The 19806-nt window shown below is 39.1% G+C and overlaps 1 protein-coding gene across 1 annotated transcript in view; it reads right to left on the bottom strand.

The window, feature by feature from the left end:
- P3H2 (prolyl 3-hydroxylase 2) overlaps positions 1-19806 on the bottom strand; it is a 154460-nt gene that overhangs the window by 22205 nt on the left and 112449 nt on the right. Inside the window, exons 2-5 of the mRNA XM_040621449.1 lie at positions 9880-10032; positions 8736-8925; positions 2697-2828; positions 291-433 (exon numbers count right to left, since the gene is read on the bottom strand). Coding sequence (XP_040477383.1) covers positions 291-433; positions 2697-2828; positions 8736-8925; positions 9880-10032 — 618 coding nt within the window. The remainder of the gene's footprint in view (positions 1-290; positions 434-2696; positions 2829-8735; positions 8926-9879; positions 10033-19806) is intronic.

Here is a 19806-nt window from a genome sequence, read left to right as displayed (position 1 = left end):
GTTAAGAAATATGATAAATGTTCAAGTAGAAATATTTTTCAATAGACAGTGACAAATGAGCTAAAAAAAATATTCACAGCTGCCAGAAAAGTCTCCATCTCAACAGACTTTCACAAGCTCTCGTGTAGGAGAAAACTATGCTTCTGGCACTGATAATTAAAGTACAAAAGAACTGCATTCTAGAACCTTGACTCAATGGCTAGATATCTTTAAGAGCGGTGCTACATTTTTACCAATTCTGCCCAGAGCATCTAGCAGAACGCAGCTGCTTCTCAGGACCTTGGTCTCACCTCTCTGGCCTCAATGGATGCTGGGTCACTGCTGTCGTCCAGGAGACTCTCATAGTAATCCACATTGTCTAGGACATCCTCATCATCCGGATGGAGGAGAAGGTAGGCCTTGGCGCACTCCAAGGCTTTCACATACTCACCAACTGAAAGACCAAGGAGTTGTAGCATTAAAGTCAGGCTAGGTGCATTTAGGGGATTTTTTTTAAATTTATTTTTTTTTAAGATTTTATTTATTTATTTGAGAGAGAGAGAAGGAGAGAGAGCACAAGCAGGGAAAGTGGCAGGCAGAGAGAGGGGAAGAAGCAGACTCCCTGCTGAGCAGGAAGCCCCATGCGGGCCTTGATTCCAGGACCCTGGGTCATGACCTGAGCCGAAAGCAGAGGCTTAACGGAGTGAGACACCCAGGCAGCCCCCCCCCCCCATCTAGAGGATTTTTAAGAAATATTTCAACATGTCTGTGAGAGGTCAGCATTAAACATGAGTAAGACAGAAGATAAGGTGAGGCCTAATAGCATACACAGAAATAGTCACACATGAAACCAGAATCTCAAATACGGAGAACAAACTGATGGTTGCCAGAAGGGAGGTAGGTGAGGGGATGGGGGAAATAAAGGGGATCAAGAAGTACAAACTTCCAGTTATAAAAAATCTCAGAGAGGAAGAGTACAGCATAAGGAATACAGTCAATAAGACTTTAATAACTTCGCTTGGTGACAGACGGTGACTACACTTATCGTGATGAACCCTGAGCGCTGTACAGGATTGTTGAATCATTATGTTCTTCACCTGAACCTAATTTAACACTCTGTGTTCATTACACTTCAAAAAAATAGCCACACACAAAAGGAAGGACATGATTTCAGCTGTTTAAAAGGTACTATCTTTGGTCTGCTTTGGGGCTAGATGTTTTGTACCAATTATTTAAAGTTTCTGCCTGAAGATGTCGGTTGACAACTTACATTATTTAATACAGATAAGCAGAGCAGAATTTTGGGAGCTAATTCTGTTTTTGTACTGAGTTTGACAACATGGTATCTAAAACCGATTTTAGCAATCCCAATTCTATCAATTGCTTTTAATCATAAGGAAAGATGCTCAATCTCTCTCAATTAGATAAATAGAAATTAAAACTACTGAGATAAAAATTTTCACCTAATGGATTGGGAAATATCTAAAATTTTCACAATATATTCTGTTGATGAGCAATGAAAAATGTACTACATATGGAAGAAAATTTGGCAACATCCATCAAAATTTTAAATGAACAAACGATTCAACACAGCAATTGTACTTCTAGAAATTTATTCTATAGATATTCATGTGTGGATATGAACTAACTTACATAAAATATTACTCATTTGATCCTTGATTGAAATACCAAACAGTTACTAACAACACAATCCCCATAAGTAAGGAGACACATAAAATAAATTATAGTACAATGATACGTGGATATAAAGAAAAACTAATGAGGAAGATCTCCATGTACCAATACAATTAGGTTAAACCATACAAATCGCCAAAATTTGGTCTTTACTGACCTAAGCAAATGGTAATTTCATAGGTCCAACATATTAAAAAAATACTTTTCAAGATTTTATTTTTAAGTAATCTCTACACCCAACATGGGACTTGAACCCACAACCCTAAGATCAAGAGTTGCCTGAGCCAACCAGGCACCCCCGACATATTATTATCTTTATTATTATTATCATTATTATTATTGGAGAGAAAGCGAGGGGAGGGAGAAAGAGAATCTTAAGTAGGCTCCACAAACACCACAGAATCTGATGTGGGGATCGATCTCAGACCCTGAGATTATGACCTGAGCCAAAATCAAGGACTGGATACTTAACCAACCGTACCACCCAGGCGCCCCCTCCCCAGTCATATATGTTATTAAGTGAAGAAAGCAACGTAAAGAACAGTGTATGTAACATGCTACATTCTGTGTGTAAGAGGGGGGAATAAGTTGGGGAGTGTGTGTGTGTGTGTGTGTGTGTGTGTGTGTGTGTGTGTGTGTGTTTTAAAGAAACATAAGTCGGACATTGAGTTGTAGGGCATGAAACTGGGTTGCAAAAAAAAGGAAGAGAGGGAGGCTTTTGTAATATTTTGTCTTTGAACCTCTGAAAATATGACCTTTTAAAGTTAAGTTGAAAAACTAAATTTAAAAATCATGTAAAATGTCAGTCTAGTATAACATTCAGGATATTATCACAGCATTTGCCCACTTGTGGTTTCACCTACTCTCCTTGGCCCGAGGTGCAGTGATGTGAGAGGAAGAAAAAAGCCCAGAAACCCCCATTGCCTCAGTGGTAAAGTGGGAAATGCAGAGGAAAATTCAATGTCTGTAATGGTGAACAACACCCCTTCCCCAAGGGTCTCCCGGGACGATCCACGCTTTACCTCGATAGTAGGCAAACTGTAGGTAGTCATAATGCAGGGGAAGAAAGTTCTCAATTGGGGAGAGGCGGCCAGGGCGAGTGGCAAGTTCCCTCACGCATTCGTGCTGACAGACCAGCACCTGCATGTAGTGATCTGGAAGACAAGAGTGAGGGTGGGTCCCTCCGCGGGCTGGAGCATCCAGATTTCAAGGTCAGAGCACAGTGACACAGGGCATTCCTCACCCCGACACACCCTTAGAGCCATCTATTATCTTCGCTTCATGAGCAGAAACCTTCACAAAGGAAGGAAGTGTCTTGCCAAGGCCTCCTGGTCAGTGATCCCGAGAGTACTGAGGAGTAGATCGATTCCAAACCCTGTGACCGTGGCCTTTCCTCCAGACAGCGCTTTCCGCTGCTGTTCCCCTTTGTCTACGTCTCCTGAAAGTGACGCAGGCCATCTCAGCCCACCCGTGCCCATCTGAGTAGATGCCTTTCCTATTTCAGAACTCCGGGGCCTCCCTTTGGATGCTTTGGGCGGCTCGAAGTGTCGGGATCAGAAGTTCAGATCCTGGTTATGCTAAGGAGTAGCTGAGAGAAAGGGCTGCCCTGCATATGGGGAGCTTTTTCTCCTTGTTAACATTTTCAAGAACTTTTCCTAAGGGGAAATAGAAACTATATAACTATATATAACTATATATATAACTATATATATATAGCTATATATATATATATATATATATTTTACATCTATTGATCAGGAATCTATTCCACCCAGCTACAAAATAGTCCATCCCCTGAACACTGGAAATCCTGCCACATAGGGACTGGTAAAACGGGATATGGAGGAAAGCTCAAGAATTTAGATACACATTCTGCCTCTTTCTCTTTGTTCCCCTTTCTTTGTCCCCCTCCTTCTCGCTGTAAACAGGTGAGGATTCTCAAGTGTAGGGTTGTCACGCTCCCTTTAGCTCTGGGCTCTCGCTCATCCATGCATGAGCTGAGCAAACGAAAGTAGCTAACGACCAAGAGAAGCAAACACTTCCTACGTTTTGCCCCAACTTGGTTTTTTCTTTTTTTTAAAGATTTTATTTATTTATTCGACAGAGATAGAGACAGCCAGCGAGAGAGGGAACACAAGCAGGGGGAGCGGGAGAGGAAGAAGCAGGCTCATAGCGGAAGAGCCTGATGTGGGGCTCGATCCCGGAACTCCAGGATCACGCCCTGAGCCGAAGGCAGACGCTTAACCGCTGTGCCACCCAGGCGCCCCTCAACTTGTTTTTTTACAATGAAAATGGAGATAGTCTTCTCCAGAAAGAGAAGATTTTATTCATGCTTGGGCAGAGTAGGCTCTCTTGAGAATGACGATAAAATCGTCTGACTTCATGATTACATTTTAATTTACCAAACTGCATCCTCTCAAAGGTTCTCTGTTGGGCAGAGTTTGGCTTGTCTCTTGGTGACTTGAAGAGGGACCCAAGAGCACAACAGAAAAGGCGTGTGTGTCTTCTGGTGTGTAGGCAAATGGGCCAGTTTTTGCAGGACCTGGCTAACTCAATCCAACATAGCACCACGGACAGAATCCCTACAATCCATTGGTTCTTAACTGCAGCTGGAGGATGGGAGGGGAAGAATGAGTTCTGCTTATTTGTTTAGCATGTAGAAATAAACAGCTATATAAATAGCCAATAAATAGCTGTTTTATTTCTTACAAAAACGACAAACAATCTCCAACTGTTTTCTCCTAGTTAGCTGGCCATTGGCATTCCTCTTTACCTTCTAACACACACTCCTCCTAATTCCAAATGACAAGCAAAAGGAAGAAGTGGAAAACACACCCAGTAAGAACCCAAAGTCTGAATGAAGGTATTTTTCAACAGGAGATACAAAGAGCAACGAAAAGAGAGTGACAAAACGACATTCTTTAGGGCGTCACCAAGCACAGCCGGTAATAAATAACCGCATTGAGAAGCCATTTGTATTTTTAATGTTCTTCTAACTCTAAAATTCAAATAGTCTCGCTTCGTAATTTATTCTGTATTTTATTATTTTATTATTATTTTTAAAGATTTTATTTATTTACTTGTCAGAGACAGAGAAAGAGAGAAAGCACAAGCAGGGGGAGCAGCAGGCAGAGGGAGAAGCAGACTCCCCGCTGAGCAATGAAGCCCCACGTGGGACTAGATCCCAGGACCCAGTGATCATGACCTGAGCCAGAGGCAGATGCTTAACTGACTAAGCCATCCAGGCATCCCCATTTTGTATTTTAATTCAGCCATCAGAAAGGATGAATACCCACCATTTGCATGGACTTGGATGGGGCTGGAGGGGCTTATGCTAAGTAAAGTAACTCAAGCAGAGAAAGACTAACAGACTAGCATAGGGTTTCACTCATATGTGGAACATAAGGAACAGTACAGAGGACCATAGGGGAAGGGAGACAAATCTGAAGGGGGAGAAATCAGAGAGGGAGAAGAACCATGAGAGACTATGGACCCTGGGAAACACACTAAGGATTTCAGGGGATGGGAGGTGAAAGGAGGGGGTAGCTGGGTGATGGGTGTTAAGGAGGGCACATGTTATGATGAGCACTGGGTGTTACATGCAAATAATGAATCACTGAACACTACCACTGAACATAATAAAAAAAAAGAATTAAAAAAATAAATAAAAGCCAGTTTCACTTTTAATTTAGAACAGTTTGGTGGGGGTTTTCGTTTTTTTTTTAAAAAGATTTTATTTATTTATTTGACAGAGAGAGAGAACACAAGCAGGGGGAGGTACAGAGGGAGAGGAAAAAGCAGACTCCTTGCTGAGCAGGGAGCCAGATGTAGGGTTCAATCCCAGGACCCTGAGATCATGATCTGAGCTGAACGCAGATGCTTAACTGAGTGAGCCACCCAGGCACCCCCTAGAACAGTTTTGAACCAGACAAGAATTTACAGAGTTAGGATAACACATTTTATAAGTTGTATTTCTTGTCTCCTTTCTATATCAAGTGTTATTGTGCAATTACTATATTTTAAAACGTTTGAGATCCAAGACACTTGTGTGGGAATACTTTTTAAAATTTCCTTCTCTTAATAAATTGGGTAAGCATCAAATTCTTGAGAAGACTTGTCATGTTTCTGTAATATATAATATTTGACTGAGCTTCAGGAGCCAAGACTTTTTAAAAATTTTCTTTATTGGAAGTGGGGGTAATGGTGGTGATAGTTGTATTAAAGATTAAGAGCCCGAGTTAGGAGATCTCTATTCTTCCAGCAACCAATAAGCTATGGTGACCTCGAGCAAATCACTAAATGTTATTCTGTGGGAATCTGTCAGTTTTCCTAAATCAGATGGAGGACATCTGCCAAAGCCGTTTGGAGGCCGATATAGAGGAGATGGAGGCGTGGAGACAGGGCACATATCCTTATACAACTACAAGCTAATAAACTATAATGAAGGAAAAGCATTCCAGAATAAAAGATTGAGTAAAGAAATACTTAATAGTTGAAATGTGAAACACACATAAAATTGACATTCAAATGAGCAGTGCTCACAAAAACGCAGGGAAATTACTCTGCCAGAGGCCTAGCAAAACAAAATCTTTGGGAAAAAAAAATTCTCAATAATTCAAATACTGGTACTGATTTTAGATGAATTGAGTTGGTTTTGGGTAATTGAGTATGTGGCAAATAGGTCACCCAACAAATTGATTTTCAATCTACTTCTTAATCTAAATTTTGAAAGATGTTTCCTAATTGTCCCTCTATGACCTACATTTTCAAAACAGAGTATTATGAATCCTTTTCATCTGAAATGTGATTGATGGATATGTCATTTCCTTCCTTCCTTCCTTCCTTCCCTTCTTTTTCTCCTTCCACTCATTCATTTAATAAATATTTACTAAGCACCTACTCTTTGCCATTCAATATACTTAGGAGCTGAGGATTAAGCACTTAAGAAGATAGGACATTAAGCAAGTGATAGAAGAAAACAACAATTTTCAAAGTCTGTGAGTGGAAATGAACATGTCATTTCCAGGAAACGCCACAGGAGTGGATCAAAGAGACAGAAAGAGAAGGGATGAAAATATACACAAGTGCACAATCATGAAAGTCCTATTAAAGGTTTTGGGTTTTACTCCAAATGCAATGGAAGCCTTTGGCAGGTGTGTGGGGGGGTGTTCTGTGAACATACTTTCATTTTTTTTTAGAAGACCATTTTGTCTGCCTACAGTGTAAAACCTCATCAGAACACAAGGACCAGCAAGAAGGCTATCACAGTGGCTCTGTTAAAATACACTGTGGATTTGAACCAGGCTGGTAGCAAAAGTGGTGGAGAGAACCGAGGAATCTTCCATGCTCTCAGGAGGTAGCACCTATCGGAGTTTGGTAACAAATCAAAGGAGAATAGGAATTAAGGGAAATGTTGGATTGGAAGATAACTCTTTGAGACTTGGTTTGAACTGCTAGGTGAGGGATGCTTTTCATGGAGACTGAAAACACCGGCATTTGGGGAGAGCAAACCCCCTTCCTTAATTTGCCATTCTACAGGTATAGGTGAGGTCGAACATTGTTGCTTTTTATTAATATAGTTATAACTTAAACAAATATCTGTTGAGTGCATATGGTGTTCTAACATTTAGTACTGAACAGATTATCCTTTGCCCATTTTTCAATTATGTAGACCTTAAAATATGCACCCTAGACTGAGAAAAGCATCAATTTGATTCCCAGCTTCACCTTAATCCCATTGCTTTGAGGTATAAATTCCTCATTTAAAAAAAGGAGAAGATGGTGGATAACACTACCATCCACCTACAAGTTGTTTAGAGGATTAAAGGATACATAAATATGTAAAATGCCTTGTATATCTTAACTGCTATATAAATGCTGTTTATTATTATGACTGACAATAAACCAGAAATAAATTACTACTACTAATAATAATTTACAGGTTCTGCTTAAATATTATGGATATTAACTGTTTGTAAATGTTTTGCAACTTTCCCACTTGTCATTTTGTAATTCGGCTTCATTTATTGTATTTTTTGTATTTCAAATCTTAAATAAGGTCTACCCTTTTCTTCATATTTCTTGTCTTTTGCCATGCTAAGAACTGGTTTTCCTCTCCTCCCATTATACACATACTCTCTTGCATTTTCTTCTTCTTTTATTTTAAAGATTTATTCATTTATTTTAAAGAGCGAGTGAGAAAGAGAGAGTGTGAACACAAGTGGATGCAGGGGTGGGGGGAGGGGCGGAGGGAGGGAGGGAGGGAAACCTCAAGTGGACTCCCCGCTGAGATAAAGCTCTGAGCCAAAATCTCTAGTCAGAGGCTTTAGCGACTGAGGCACCCAGGCGCCCCTCTTGCATTTCTTCCAACAGTTTTATTTTCACACCTATATTATTAACATAAATAGAATTTATTTTTGTATGTTTTTCATATGCTTCCCATCATAAATGGTTAACTAGCTATTCTCCCCAATTAATGTATAATTCACATTACCTACAATTTTAAATGACACTCTGTAATACATATTATATTCTCATAGATAATAAAATCCTCTTTTAAGTAACTGAAGAAAACTATACAAAAGTATTCACTACGACATTGTTCATAAAAATGGAAACCCGTAACTTCCTGAATATTCATCAGTAAGGGGGCTGGGCAAATTAATTAAGCTTTCCCCCTACATTGGAATATCGCACAACCATTCAATGCAATACGGTAGATGTACGTGTACTACTTACATGAGAAGAAGTCCACACTATATTGTTAAGCATAAAATAAAACAAAAACAAAAATATGCTCAAAATCAGTGTTCACAGCATGTCTCATTTTTATAAAAAAGAAATAATAATTATAAATAAATACCGAAACATTTACATATGCATCTGAAAAAGTTTGGGAGCACCGTCCCAAAATATAAACTAGGTAGATTTATTTACAGGAGATAGGATGGGTTAGTATATCTTTCATTTTTTACAGTTTATACTTGTGTATTGTTAGAATAGTTCTGCAGACTGCATTTCCTATAATCAGGAAATAAATAGAGGAAAAAAATAAGCTTTACCTGCAATGGCTTCATAGAGACCAGCTTTGTACCCTAAGTATTCATATTCTTCAAATCTCTGAGGCCCCTCGCACAGGGCTCTGCACTCAGTATCTTCACTGAAATACTCTCTTAGAGCTTGCTCAAAGTACTTGATAGCAAGCTCAAAGTCATCAGCCTCATAATGTTTAACTCCTGCACTGTAACTTTCCTGCAAAGAAGCACAAATATATATATATATGGGGCACTTAAATAGCAAGATTCAGGCAGACTCAGGATCATTTGGGCGGAGGGGCACTGGGCTCTTGTGTTATGGAAGAATAATGAAGGGTTTTACTGAGAGATAAAAAGTAACTTCCCTGACTTCAGAGAATTATAAATAAGAATGGAGTTACTGAGCAAGCTGAATGCTGTGGCACCAGTCGATTTTATATTCTTCCTGAGCACAAATATGCAAGACAGTATTTTCTAACCCCACCTGAATAGAGGTATGGGCATGCAACAAAGTCTGGGTAGATGGATGTGGGTGGCCATGACACACCCATTTTCCAGGCCTGGCCCAATTTAATAACAATAATAATAATAATAAATAATATAATAAAAGGCTTATATTTAAAATCTTCTCTTATCTTGTTCTTCAATCATCTTGGAAGTCACATGTCAAGAATAGTGACATCTTCAATTAAAAAAAAAAAAAAAGCCCTTCCAACTTCTTGTGATTTCAATTAAGCTTTCATTTGAGTGAAAAATTATATAGCTTTAAAATAGCAGAATTTGAAAAGTACAGGTACAATGGAAAACCAACGGACTGGGAGCTGGGAAACCATGTGTGACCTGAGCAATTCATACTGGCTTCAACTCCCGTGTGTAAAACTAAAGGGGTGGAGGTAGCCCTGAGGTTCAGAGGGGGTGACAGATGTTTATATCATGTTCTACTTTTCACCATATCATACTGCTTTTCTAAGGGCATTTTCACCTTCTCTCAATTTTTTCAACCCTGATATTGACAATATTTTATCTGAGAACTCTGAAAGCATAAAACTGTTATTGTATTAGAAATCAAGAATCAACCTCAAATGCCCATTCACAGGAATCTGCTTTGAGTCCGGTGAAATTTAGGAACAGACAGCTCCTTCTGGTTAGGGCAAGGGTCCCCGGTGCTCACCAGATGTGGTCTGGCTTCTAGGTCTACCAACTGGAGTGCTTCGACGCCCGCCATGGTTCTGTAATTCTCGATGTTCTGCTGCATTTCCATGTGCTCAGGGTTGGCCATGAAAAATGTGTGAGCTGCTTCCACCGCCTTTTCCAGCTGGTTAAGCTACGGAGGAAGAAAGAGGACAAAATGAAGGCAAAGGCTTCTAACCTGGCTCAGTAGTAGTCCAAGGGCTAACGGCCAAAGTGGCGGGGCCAGCTTCCGGTTCACCTTTACTATACGCGATCTCCATACTATCCAGTGGGAGGTTAATAAACACGGCTCCTAAAATGACATGTGGGTTTTCAGGCCTTGGTGAACACAGCTACATGTGCTCTCTTCCAAGTTCATTCTTTTCCCACTCTCTTCTGAGCCATCTGCATTTCTGGGAAACTCAATCTTTCTTGTTCTGTTCGTTGCATGCTTGATCAAAATACAAAGCTGCCGAGGCTGTGCCACCTCTAATTCATATTTTTGACATTTTTATCTTTTATTTTTTCTTTTCTCTTTGTTCCTTTTGCCTTTAATCCTGACGATGGGAGTAGAAACAAACCTATGGCCTTCCAAAGGGCAGGAATGAGGCTACCTCCCACTCCACCAAATTTATCAGGCTCTAGAATGTGAAGAATAGAAAACGAAAAGGAGTAAACTGTTCCTGTGCATAAGAAATGCTGAATACAGCACACAAAATGCTTTACCACACTCCTTTGATTGAAATATTTGATTCCAGACTTACAATTCTGATGCTCATTAACACAAAAGGAAGAATTTTTAATAACCACTACATAGACACCACAAAATCTCCTAAACCACACAATACACTATTCTCCGTGTAGGGCAATGATGCATTTTTTTAACAAAATGGAATAAATTTATTCGATTTAAGACATTTCGCTCTTTGCTTTGGACATAGAGAATGTTTACAGACAGATCTGTTTGCCCCGTATCAGAAAAGTGAATATTCATATTAATAATCTTTTTCATGGTAAAATCCCAATAATGTTTCACCTATTTTGGAGTATGAAGACATGAAAACTCATTGTTATTAAAAAGTAAACATAAAATCGTGGAACAGCGTATCAGATTCAAAGGAGTCAGTTTTTGACAGTCTTGCCACTCAGGTATTAGTGAGAAATAGAAGTACTGAGTTCCCAAGTCCCCAGTTACCGCCATTTTGTGATATATAAATAATCTTAGCCGTCACTACAGAAAACAAAAACTGCCCTATTTTAAGATCTGAGATCCTTAACTTTGTCTAATAATATTAAAACCTTCTCTTTTCCCCTTGAATTTGCATACTCTTAGCTACTGGCCTTCCTTCCATTAAATCTTGCCTTGTCACCTTTCCCTGGCATTTTTATCTATGAACTCAATTCTGTACTCCCAGGATGATTTTGGCTGTCAAAATCACTAATTTTTGGATGTGGTTTCTTTCTTAATTTACATTTTCTCAACTTCTCACTCACTAAATATGAATTGTATGGACATCTACACGGTGATGAGTATATAGGTATAGAGGACAAAAAATAGGTTCTAAATTAGGTGTGTGTTTACCCTTACTGATCAAGTAAACCTGAAAAAAGTCATTTAATAACACTTATAACTCAGTTCTCCTTTAAGGGGAAAAAAAGCTCAGGGGCACCTGGGTGGCTAGTCTTTAAGCCTCTGCCTTCCGCTCAGGGCGTGATCCCAGAGTCCTGGGATCCAGCCCCGCATCAGGCTCCCTGCAGTGCTGGGAGCCTGCTTCTTCCTCTCCCACTCCCCCTGCTTGTGTTCCCTCTCTCGCTGGCTGTCTCTATCTCTGTCAAATAAATAAATAAAATATTTAAAAAAAAAAAAAGCTCATAAAACCCCCACACTACCATCTACTGCATAGGATTTCAGAAGGATTTAATTGTGTAATATATATAGAACATGCTTCAGAAATCATTAAAATCCCTAAAAAATGAACAACAGAATATAATTTATAAATCATCTATTCATTTCAAAGATGTAAATAACGATGGTATAAGATGAATGGATAAAGAAGATGTAGTGTGTGTGTGTGTATATATGTATGTATGCACACACACACTCACACACACACACACTGGAATATTACTCAGCCATCAAAAGGAATGAAATTTTGCCATTTGCAATGATGTGGGTGGAACTAGAGGGTATTATACTAAATGAAATAAGTCAGTCAGAGAAAGACAAATACCATATGATTTCACTCATGTGGAATTTAAGAACTAAAACAGATGAACATAGGGGAAGGGAAGGAAAAACTAAAATAAGATGAAAATTGAGAGGGAGACAAACCACAAGAGACACTGAACTCTAGGAAAAAACTGAGGGTTGCTGGAGGGGAGATGGGTGGAGGGAAGGGATGATTGGGTGAGGGCATTAAAGAGGGCACTGGGTATTATATGCAACTGATGAATAGCTAAATTCTACCTCTGAAATTCATATTAAAAAAGGGAAAAAATGATGATGGTATAATCTATAACTCCCTTGGACACATAATTCACGAGGCTACAGTAAGGTCTTTGTGGTTGGTGAAAACCGTCTTCACTTCAGAGTAAAACTATCGATCGTGAACAACACAGATCAGCACTGATAGACTCTGGTTCTATAGCACAAGCCGTTAAAATGGATAGAACATAAATTTATGTTTTTCACTTTCTTACCTTCATCTTTTGCTCAGGCTTTTCCACTGATCTAGAAAGCCTCTGTCCCTTGGCCTTTTCTTGTTGAAATCTAACATATCCCATAAAGTCAAGCCTAAATCCTGCCTCTCTAAGAGATCCGTTTTCAACACCATAGCTCCAGTCCAGTCTAGCAATACCATCTTCTCGCTACTCCTCTATGGGCACTGATCATACTCTGCTATACTTTGCACCTCCCTGAGTATGTTCGCTTTTTTCTAGTAGAGCTCTCTCACAATAGGGCCCATATGACTTCTTTCTGTTTATTTTCCACCTACTTTGCCTATAGATGAGGTCTATGCTATGTCTGAAAAAAGAGGAAAAAAGAACTTCTAATAAGTAAATCTTTTACACACAAATCAAAAAGTGTATTACGTGTGAGTATGCTTCATAAGCTCCACCGGACTAAAAGGATGTCAGTTTAATAACCACCTCTCCGAAGTCACCGATTCACACTGAGAGCTTCCGATACTGATTTTCAATGAAGAATATGTTTCAATAGCTCTTGAAAACTGTCAGCCATCGTTGACAAGTTGGTTCCTTTTCTTAAATTTTACCAGAGTTGTAGGGTCTGTTTTTGGTTTTGTTTTTGGTTTTTTTGCATATTTGATGTTTTCCCTTTATCCCCCCCCCCATTTACAACCTAGTACTGAGCATCATATCATCTTCCCCAATATAAATAATAAGAAGATTCCATGACTTAAGGTTAAACCATAAAACTTATTCAGGAACAGGCCATGACTTTTAAATCATTCTGAGCCAGTTCAAGACACTGGAATTGGCTGCCCAAGTCTGTAAAACAAGCCATTATTTTAACTGGAATCTTGATATCTTTGTAGTCTACTTTAGAAATTAGGTATATACTTATGAAGTGGTAGGAAAAGTCCAGGTGAACACGTGTATGCTGCATATAATGCCGTATTTCGGGATGGAGATTATTATAAGGCCTTGTAAGTACTCGTTTTCAGCTAAGGAAGGATCTACCCACCACTTCATTGAAACAAACAAAAAGCAAATTGCCCTGAAAAGCTCCTCACTGGACTTCCTTGAAGACCAAAATAAAATAAACCACAGGAGAGGGTAACTTTATACATTAGAAAACTATATTGCAAAATAAAGAGCAACTGAGGAAAGGGGAATGATTTGACGGCAACATGGTATCAAACTTTGGAGGGAGCCAACTGTTCCACTGAGATAGGAGAAATAATGGCCAGATGCCTTCAAGACGCACTGGGTCATTTCATCTCAGGCTGTGAAGAACTAAGGCAAACATTTTCTCCTGCCAGCCCAGAAGCAGGACTGTACGTGGCAGTCATACTGCATGGAAAAAAGAAATGAATGCTGATTAAACCAACACCCTGCTGACATTCACAAGTTACTCTGTCCACTGGTGAGTGAATGAAATTCTTTTGACGCACTAATGGTTTTCCATAGCGAGTAATAAAGAAGCATTTCAAAAGGACACATTGACTATTTAGAAACCTTCAGCAGCTATCCACTGACCACAAAAGAGATTCCAGAACTATGTACTATGACATTCAAAACCTCCAGGATTTGGCCTCAACTCACTTTCTAGCATAACTTCTTCATCTCTGCCGTTAGGCAAACTTTTTCCAGAAAGGTTCTAGAAGAACTTCTCTCTTTTTTAAAAGATTTTATTTATTTATTAGAGAGAGAGAGCATGGGGGGTAGGGGGAGGGGATTGGCCTCTGTCGGAGCCTGCTTGGGATTCTGTCTCTCCCTCTCCCTCTGGCCCTCCCCCCCACCCCGCTTGCATGTGCTCTCTCTCTAACATAAAATAAAATAAATAAATCTTTAAAATAAATAAATAGGGTTAAGCGTCTGCCTTCGGCTCAGGTCATGATCTCAGCGTCCTGGGATTGAGCCCCACATCGGGCTTCCTGCTCAGTGGGGAGTCTGCTTCTCCCTCGGTCCTTTCCCCGGCTCTCTCTCTCTCTCTCTCTCAAATAAGTAACATATTAAGATAAATACATAAATAAATAAAATGACCAGACTGCTATGTGGAGAACAGATCTTTGGAAACAGGCAAGAGTACATGGCAGTAACTCAGGTAAGAGATAATGCTTTTACTTTCAAAATAAAAACAGGACAAGCATGGGTCAGTACCCTGTCTTTTTCCTCTCTCTTTTCCATTCCTTTCTCTTTCTCCCCATTTTGCCTATTCTTACTCTAGTGATGTCTCTCCATTCAGACACATAGTACACAAGAAAACAGCTCTAAAATTTCCAAACATAGTTTAGGGAAAATATCGAAGTTCCCTGTCTTCTGAAGTAAGAGAAATATGAAGCTCAAACATTCTGAATATGAAATGTAGGACAGCTTGTAAGACATTTGCAAGAAAGGAAATTGTAAAGCACGTGCAAAAATATAAAGAACACTGCACTTCTGAGATAGAATATTTAGGGTCACTTTCTAGCTTCTGAAGTCTTTTTATACAATCAGGGTAAAACATCTAGCCCAAGATAAGTAATTTCCATTCTCTTCTACTCAAACATCCACATATTCAATAAAGCAGGGAATTCTCTCTCTGCTTTCACCACCCTAACTTATGGAATTCATCCAACATCATGCATTACATTTTGATTAAGTGCTGTTTTGGTTTTTTTTTGCCTTGCCTCTTTACTTAAATTTCACAATATAGCAACTTTAGAGAATCTTTAACCCCATATGAGGTTTCTTACCAACTGACAAGTGAGTAAGTAGGTACTAAAGACATCCTGTTTCTAGGTCACAGCAGAATTTTCAAGTTTTAGTTAGCAGCATAAACACACTAGCTGGAGGAAAAGGAAGTCACTAGAGTATGGCATGTGCGTCAGGCTAAACACCAACAATTCATGGGCTAAAAACTAAATATTCTTTTATGAAGCAGTAAGGATTTTTGTCTTTTGGGGGATTTTTGTTTGTTTGTTTTTTGTTTGTTTGTTTAATAATGGTGACACCAGACATTTTTGTAGCATTTGCTAAAGTCTCCAAATTTACCTCAAGTGTTTGCCAACTCAGTTATTTTTTCTTTACAAAACCAAATAAATAAATAATTTTAAAAAAACTGAACAACATATTAAAAGAATATCCTTAAAATAAAGACCTATTAAGTGTTCAGGACCCCTGGGAGGCTCAAGCGGTTGAGCATCTGCCTTTGGCTCAGGTCAAGATCCCAGGGTCCTGGGATCAAGCCCTGCATCCGCCTCCTTGCTCAGCAAGGAGGCTGCTTCTCCCTCTGTCTGCCGCTCCCCCTGCTTGTGCACTTGTGCGTGCTCTCTCTCTCTCTCTGACAAACAAATAAAATAAAATCTTAAAAAAAATCTATTAAAGTTTTGAAACAAAATTTGAAAGCATTTTTTAAACTACTGGATTAAACTAAATCCAATGACTTACAGTGCTTCAAATGTAAGGACCAGGCTGTTTAATGAGAATTCAATTTTATTTTAGAAAATTCCTACACATTTCCATATAATGTAGTCAGATTTTGAGAAAGTCAAAAAAAAGCTACATGAAAAACAACTTTGCATTCTTATTTCACAATCTCTGGAGATGTTACTTTTCCTTAATATTATTACTATAACTTGTAAAAGGACCCATATATGGAATTATTTTTATAATTCAGTTATAGAAAGTAATTGCTGTTTCTCTTGACAAATTTATAAAATTAATTTTACCAGACATTGAGGACGGCATAATATAGTACATTGCCCTTTTCATCTTGGCTGCTAAGAAGCTCAGAGCTAAATTTTATTCTCATATACAGTATTGTATTATGCTGGGTTTTTAGTATATCAATTGAAGCTAGTATATTTCCCTATTTTCTTTGACTTTCTTTGTTTTTTATTCCATTTCAAAAATCTAATGATAGAAATAATTGCTTTAGCTAGGTAATTCAAAGTCCTTTTGGACACAGGAGAGGTAGAATTTATTCACAAGATAAACCCCTCTAGTAATGGACATTCCTAGGAATTAAATTCTTTCCTACATCTTCATGTAGAGTATTTAGAAATTTCTAGCTTTAAGGTGCGCCTGGGTGGCACAGCGGTTAAGCGTCTGCCTTCGGCTCAGGGCGTGATCCCGGCGTTATGGGATCGAGCCCCACATCAGGCTCTTCCGCTATGAGCCTGCTTCTTCCTCTCCCACTCCCCCTGCTTGTGTTCCCTCTCTCGCTGGCTGTCTCTCTCTGTCAAATAAATAAATAAAATCTTTAAAAAAAAAAGAAATTTCTAGCTTTAAAGAATACATATTAAATCACAAGTTAGGTTCTCATGTTAATGCAGAAAATGAACTTATCTTTGCATTTATGGAGTTAGTCTAAAATGTAGTCATGGATATAAGTAAATATTTATAGCTTTCAAAATGCTATTTGGTAAGAATTAGATGGGAAATGACATTTCTAAAGAGTAACGTTTTCTCTGTGGAGTAAGTTGGAAAGGAAGAATATGTATTTTTAAAGCATTTTCTTTTGCCAAGCTGCTTATATTCTTTCCTTCAATTACTTATGGTCCTGGGCCCAATTAATAGACTCTTGCTCTTTCTAAACACTGGTAAGTTTCAAGTTGATGTTTACAACTTAATGTTAAACACTAATGGTAAGTAGCCACCATCAAATGAGGTTAACCTCATGACCTCAGTGCAACAACAGATCCTATCAGCTGAGTTTGCTAGAAGGTTTCTTATCTAAATAAAAACCATCTTTCAGGGTATGGAAAACACTAAAGTGAAGAAGCTGGACTTTTGAACCTACCATGTCAGATTAGAGACTATTTAAAACAAAAAGTCCTTGAAATTTCTGAAAAAGAAGAAGAAAACCTCAGAATATTAGCCAAAAAAATACGTTTGTGCTTAACTGGACAGAATCCCTTGAGCCATCTGTGGACTGTATTGTCTAACTTCCTAACAAGAGGACAGCCAAGACTTGGATGCTCGCTGGTAAGGAGAGAGTACTGTCTTAGTGATGGAATGTGGGCTAGTCATCTCTGCCACAGAGCCAATGAAACTAGTGTGTTGGCTTATTGGTATGTTACTGTTGTTTTTGGTTCTAAACATTAGGACAGGATAAGATTGAATAACCGGGCAGGCATCTTAACCTCTGCAGTATTGTCCAGAAGTCTCCCTTGAGGTGTCAGAGGATGACTAATGGTTACCGAAAAGAAGGTTTGGGCCAAGATCTCTTTGACATTTGTTGCCTGCTACTGTTTTTGGAAACACAGCCTTAATCTTCTTCAGAAATTTCTTTGAAGGGCAGATGTCACTCATCTCATATTCCAGTTTTGCCAACATCCCATGACCATTGTAGTAACCACCCCTTTAACAAATAAGAATCTTATTTGTGTCTGATTATAATAAATAAACAGAAATCCAATGTCCCCCTTTTGTGAGCTCAGAACTGTTCTCCTCTCCTTTGTGACCCCCATGTTGATAAGCACGATCTTGTTCATGAGGTTGTTATTCAGAATTTACCCTGTATATTGTTGTAGTTTGCAAAGCACTTCATGATAGAACTAATCAAAGTAAAAGTAATAACAATGATCATTTATTGAGTGACTCCTCATTTCCTATTTTGAAATTCTTCAAGAAGCTAGAAGATGAATCCCTACCTCACCTCGCGGCCAGTGCAGAAGTCCTTGATCATTATTTACAAGGGAACATTAGGGTACAAACAGTGAGCCGTAGCACCATGTAGGGACTAGTGCTGGGAGAAACGGAGTGGCCCTTAATGAACTTCCCGGTATGAAAACAAATTTTGTTGTTCTAACAGTTCAGTCATGCTTTGCTTCTGCCTGGTTTTCATTATGATAAATGGAGATGAATGTTGTCTTTCCCTAGTGACCTATTAAAAAAAGTTCTAGCTGGCCATCACTTCCCTGGAGCCAAGAGCCAGCTCCCTAATTGCTCACTACCAGAGTTATGTCTCTGCAGTCATCGGCAGCCAGAGCACGTCCCCCCTCCCCGAACTGTACAAAGTTGCAATCGTTTGACTTAATTTGTCAACTATGACTCCAAAATGCAATTAACTATGGACTTGGGCTTTCTGCTTCTAAGCTATCCTTTAAAAATCAACAGTGAAATAGCTTAATATAGACTAGGCACTGATTTTTCTGCTCTTGAGAATATGAAATAAAGAAAAAAAAAAAAGATTTCAAAGCCTCGTGGGCCTGCAACATTGTTTTGTGAAATGACAAAGTGATGGGCATAAAATATTTGTCATGGGCAAGAAGGAACGGGAGCCCCCAGGATTGAGACTCAAAGTGCATGTTTACTTCCTATTTCTCCCCAAAGCACCCGTGTTTCCTGAGTGGACTGCGGCTGGGGTAACAGAGTCAGGGAAAAGAAGTAATTGGGTCTTGCCTTGTTAAAAAGTGTTAACAGTGCTGGGTGACATTGGAGAGAGCCTGGCAAAATTGATGATTTGGGGAGAGCTTTAGAGTTTAGTGACCATATAGGAAAATGCTGTCGTTATAATTTCCAACGTCTCCCTTCTACTTTGTGTTTTTGAAACAAATTTAACATTCCACCCAAACCACTCCACTGTAAGCAATATAAGAAAAGCAAACAAGCAAATCAAAAGCTTTTCCACTTGTACCTTTTCAGTATAAATATGCCTCATTCCTCTTTGAAGTACAAACTCTCTCTAGCCCCAACAAGGGTGGGGAGATTTACTTCAAAATGTATTTCAAAACATTTATTTCATCTCATGTAAAGGAATGTACCATGGCTGCAAGCCAAAGGGAGTTTCACTCCAAAGACCCTTCTCTGCGGGGACTTCAAGGAGAGACTAGGGTCCCTTCAGGTATTCAACCTATCAAGCTGACTAATGGGTGTTCCTAACCTGACAGGCCACATGGTCTTATTAAAGAGGGGGTTTTGATGCTCGAGTTGTTCCAGCATTCCATAAGCTCCTCTGGCATCGCACCTGCACTTTTGAAAGCATTCAGCCACAGCCATAACCTTCAGGCTGTATCGTAAATTCAATATCCCTGCCATATACACAAGTTAAATATAAACACAAGCATTTTCTCTGTACCTCAGCCAACAGACTGTACTGGAAAGAAGTTCCAATCCATCTGATTATCTGAGGAGGTTAAAGCTTGGAAAAGATTCACTTACTTACTGAACTTATCAGGTATAGCATTCAATCTTAGGTTCCTTTTGTGGCACCTGCATTGGCCTGTGAATACTAATTTCCATTAGCCTAGATAACCGG

This window comes from Ursus maritimus, unplaced genomic scaffold (assembly GCF_017311325.1).
Source record: "Ursus maritimus isolate PB19 unplaced genomic scaffold, ASM1731132v1 scaffold_4, whole genome shotgun sequence".
In the NCBI taxonomy this organism is placed as follows: Eukaryota; Metazoa; Chordata; class Mammalia; order Carnivora; family Ursidae; genus Ursus; species Ursus maritimus.
The sequence above is the reverse complement of the archived record's forward strand: the minus strand, read 5'-3'. Positions and strand labels throughout refer to the sequence as shown.